The 3,384-nt window shown below is 40.9% G+C and overlaps 1 protein-coding gene across 3 annotated transcripts in view; it reads left to right on the forward strand.

Annotated features, from left to right (window-relative positions):
- tcea2 (transcription elongation factor A (SII), 2) overlaps positions 1-3,384 on the forward strand; it is a 10,591-nt gene that overhangs the window by 5,934 nt on the left and 1,273 nt on the right. For 2 of the 3 annotated variants that reach the window (XM_032521620.1, XM_032521623.1), the window contains exons 9-10: positions 62-133; positions 2,327-2,582. In XM_032521620.1, the coding sequence (XP_032377511.1) occupies positions 62-133; positions 2,327-2,335 (81 nt within the window). In that variant the 3' untranslated portion in view covers positions 2,336-2,582. Of the gene's footprint in view, positions 1-61; positions 134-2,326; positions 2,583-3,384 lie in introns of those variants that run through there. The other variant, XM_032521621.1, reaches the window with a different exon arrangement.

Below are 3,384 nucleotides of genomic sequence, written 5' to 3' on the forward strand. Positions count from 1 at the left end.
CACACACACACAGATCTGAGTTTGGACAGCTGTAATGAACAGTGCCCTGTGTGTGTTGCAGGTGCAGATCCGCAGCGCTGATGAGCCCATGACCACCTTTGTGTTGTGTAACAGCTGCGGAAACCGATGGAAGGTAAAGAAGAAATGATCAAATGTACAGAGTGAAGTACAACGTTTCTCTGGGTGTACTGTATATTCTCACATGAACGAGTACACACCCGTCCTCCAACCACCACCTTATGGAAAATAAGAGTGAGCCTGCGACAGGTAGAAAAAAAAAAGTTGAATCCTACAAGAACATGTGAAAATTAAAAAACAACCAATAATGGTTGCATTCCAGTATGTGAGCTTTTCTTATCTAAAACTCTATAACACTTGTACACTGGCTGCCTGTCATTTTTGGTATTGATTTTTAAAATGGTAATGATCACTCTGAAAATGTACTGATACCAGTACCAGAAAGGCCCCCGGTAACGGCCAAAACACCGGGACCTTAGACCAAAAGAAAATCTACTTTAAAGTAGTTTATTTATGTTGTTTTTCCATAATGACAATCAAAGCAGATGATAAAAGAAAGTTCTATGATAGTCATTGTTTGTTTGTTCATGTTTAGATAGAAATCATATCCATACAGAGAAAGTAGGATACAGCTAAATTATATGAATGTATGGATGTGTTTGTGTATATACAGTATGTCAATAAATATGTATGTGTGTACACATATATGCATGTACACACACACATAAATCTGTACACTACTTTCCCTATATGGATGTGTCAGGAGTTTTGTTTTTATGATTTTTATCTGCCGTTATTCTGAAAGCACTTGGTAACCTTGTTAAGAAAAGTGCTGTAGAAATAGTTTACTATTATTATTTGATATATAAAGGGATTGACTGAAGTCGGACGCTTTACCTGAGAACTGGATTGGCCCGTGTGGCTGTAGTGAAGGTCCTGAGTCCGGATCAGACTCTAGATGGCAGCAGAGACCGGACCTCTCTTCAGTCCCTGCTGCTTCCCTCCCCCTCCCCCTCCTACTCTCTCTTGCACCTGTTTTACTTCCTTTCCAACTTCTTCCACATCTTGTTTTTTTATATTATTTTACTATTTTGTCCTGTTCACGTCTCCTTTCTTCTCCTTCCTCTTGTCTTTCTCGTTCACTTTTATTCAGCTATCGTCTCGTCCCTCCACATTTCCTCCGTCCTTTCTCCCCCCCTCTCGTAGTTTTCTGGCCCCTCCCTCCCTCCCTTAACTCTCAGCTCTGGGTCAAGGTGAAGCCACTGATTTGTGTGTGTGTGTGTGTGTGTGTGTGTGTGTGTGTGGTGTGTGTGTGTGTGTGTGTGTGTGTGTGTGTGTGTGTGTGTGTGTGTGTGTGTGTGTGTGTGTGTGTGTGTGTGTGTGTGTGTGTGTGTGTGTGTGTGTGTGAGTTTCAGCACTTTGAGAATCTGAAACATGGTGGGAGGCTCGCACATTTTGAACAAAAACATATAAGTTTATATAATTCGTGTTTCCCCATAGACTGTTAAAAAATATAATATATATATACATGCATACATCTATACATACATACATACATACATACATTATACATACATACATACATACAGTCTATGTGTTTCCCCCAGTGTACTGCAGGTCGTTACACGTCCCCTGACTTTCTCGTTACTCGCTTCTCCACAGCGCTGCGGAGGAGGGTCTGGTGGGTCCACGCAGCATTCTGGGATGGGAGAAAAACATGATCTGGTTTAGGTGTTAAAACCAATCATAATTGTCTTGGGTAGCATTAAGCGTCGGATGCAGTGACAGCGGAGCTGTAAAATAGCGTTGGGAAGGAACTTGTTTTGGGGGAACATGTGTACGTTCAAAAGCTTTTTAGTTGTGCAACAGGGAACTCAGATTGGACAGATAGTCTAGCTAGCTGTCTGGATTTACCCTGCAGAGATCTGAGGACCAGGTAACCATAGTCCTCAGATTGGACAGATAGTCTTGCTAGCTGTCGGGATTACCCGCAAGAACCTGAGGACCAGGTAACCATAGTCCTCAGATTGGACAGATAGTCTAGCTAGCTGTCTGGATTTACCCTGCAGAGACTGAGACCAGGTAACCATAGTCCTCAGATTGGACAGATAGTCTAGCTAGCTGTCTGGATTTACCCTGCAGAGACCTGAGGACCAGGTAACCATAGTCCTCAGAAATCCACCGGAGTGACATCCATAACTTTGGGACTTCAGCATTTTTATTCTAGAAATTGTCCGATGGAAACTAAATCATAAAGTGTATGTTTTCCCAGATGAATCTTTAATCCCGATCTCTCTCTTTCTTCCAGTTCTGCTGAAGAGGACGTGTGTGTCATTCTATCGTGAAGAAAACTGACTGAAGTGAATTGAATTTGGATTTCAAAAGAATGAATTTAGTTTTTTGTTTTTATTTTGTATGATTTTTTTATACATAAAAGTAAAAGCTGTAATATATTTAGAGGAAAGATATGCCGCTTCATGTTGTGTATATGGTTTCATTAGTTTAGTATGCAGCACTTGGAGTTTATGGCTTATGCTAGATGAAGCATTAATTCACACGTAGGCCTCGTGGGAGCGGCGGATGGGAATGTCTTTGCCATGATGCGCTTCCACAATATTTTGCCCTTCATATTTCTATTAAAGATGCTCTTGGGTTCCGACCTCGCCGCTGCAGTTTCTTCTTTTTTCTAATCAAACTGATTTTTGACAGATTTGAATGAAATTTGGTCGTCTTGCTCAGTATATGTAATTCATAATTTCATATTCTTAGATGAACAATCATTATTTGGATACCAATGAAGACTTACTTTTAGCAGCCTCGACCTCATTATAAGCCGTCTGACTCTTCTTAGCAATATAGAATTTGGTTGGTTTCTTTTATGAAAAACCCCTCCTATATTTGGTAGTTCTCTCATAAAGGTAAACTTTGCATATTTGAGGGTTTTATTTCCATGTAACTGTAGCAGCTGTGGTCTGACTGATAGGTGAGATATGGTACCAAACTAGGAGACCCCCGGGGGTCGCGTACTACCGGCTGCAGGGTCTGTCATGCCGAGCAGCATTTCAAGTCAAGACCTCGGCAGGGCGAGATCCACGCTGCATGCCCCGATAAAATATGGAAAATGCTATGCTAGCCATAGGCCCTCTCAGATAGATCTACATTACCACAGAAAACTAATGAACATTCTTCCTTCACCTCTTTTATTGCCATGAACATATGAGAAATGCCTTTGGAAAATAATCAAAATTCAATTTTATTTATAGTATCTAATCATAAGTTATCTCAAAACACTTTACAGATAGAGCAGGTCTAGACCACGCTCTATAATTTACAAAGACCCAACAATTCCAGTAATTCCCTCAAGAG

Source organism: Etheostoma spectabile, chromosome 7 (assembly GCF_008692095.1).
Source record: "Etheostoma spectabile isolate EspeVRDwgs_2016 chromosome 7, UIUC_Espe_1.0, whole genome shotgun sequence".
In the NCBI taxonomy this organism is placed as follows: Eukaryota; Metazoa; Chordata; class Actinopteri; order Perciformes; family Percidae; genus Etheostoma; species Etheostoma spectabile.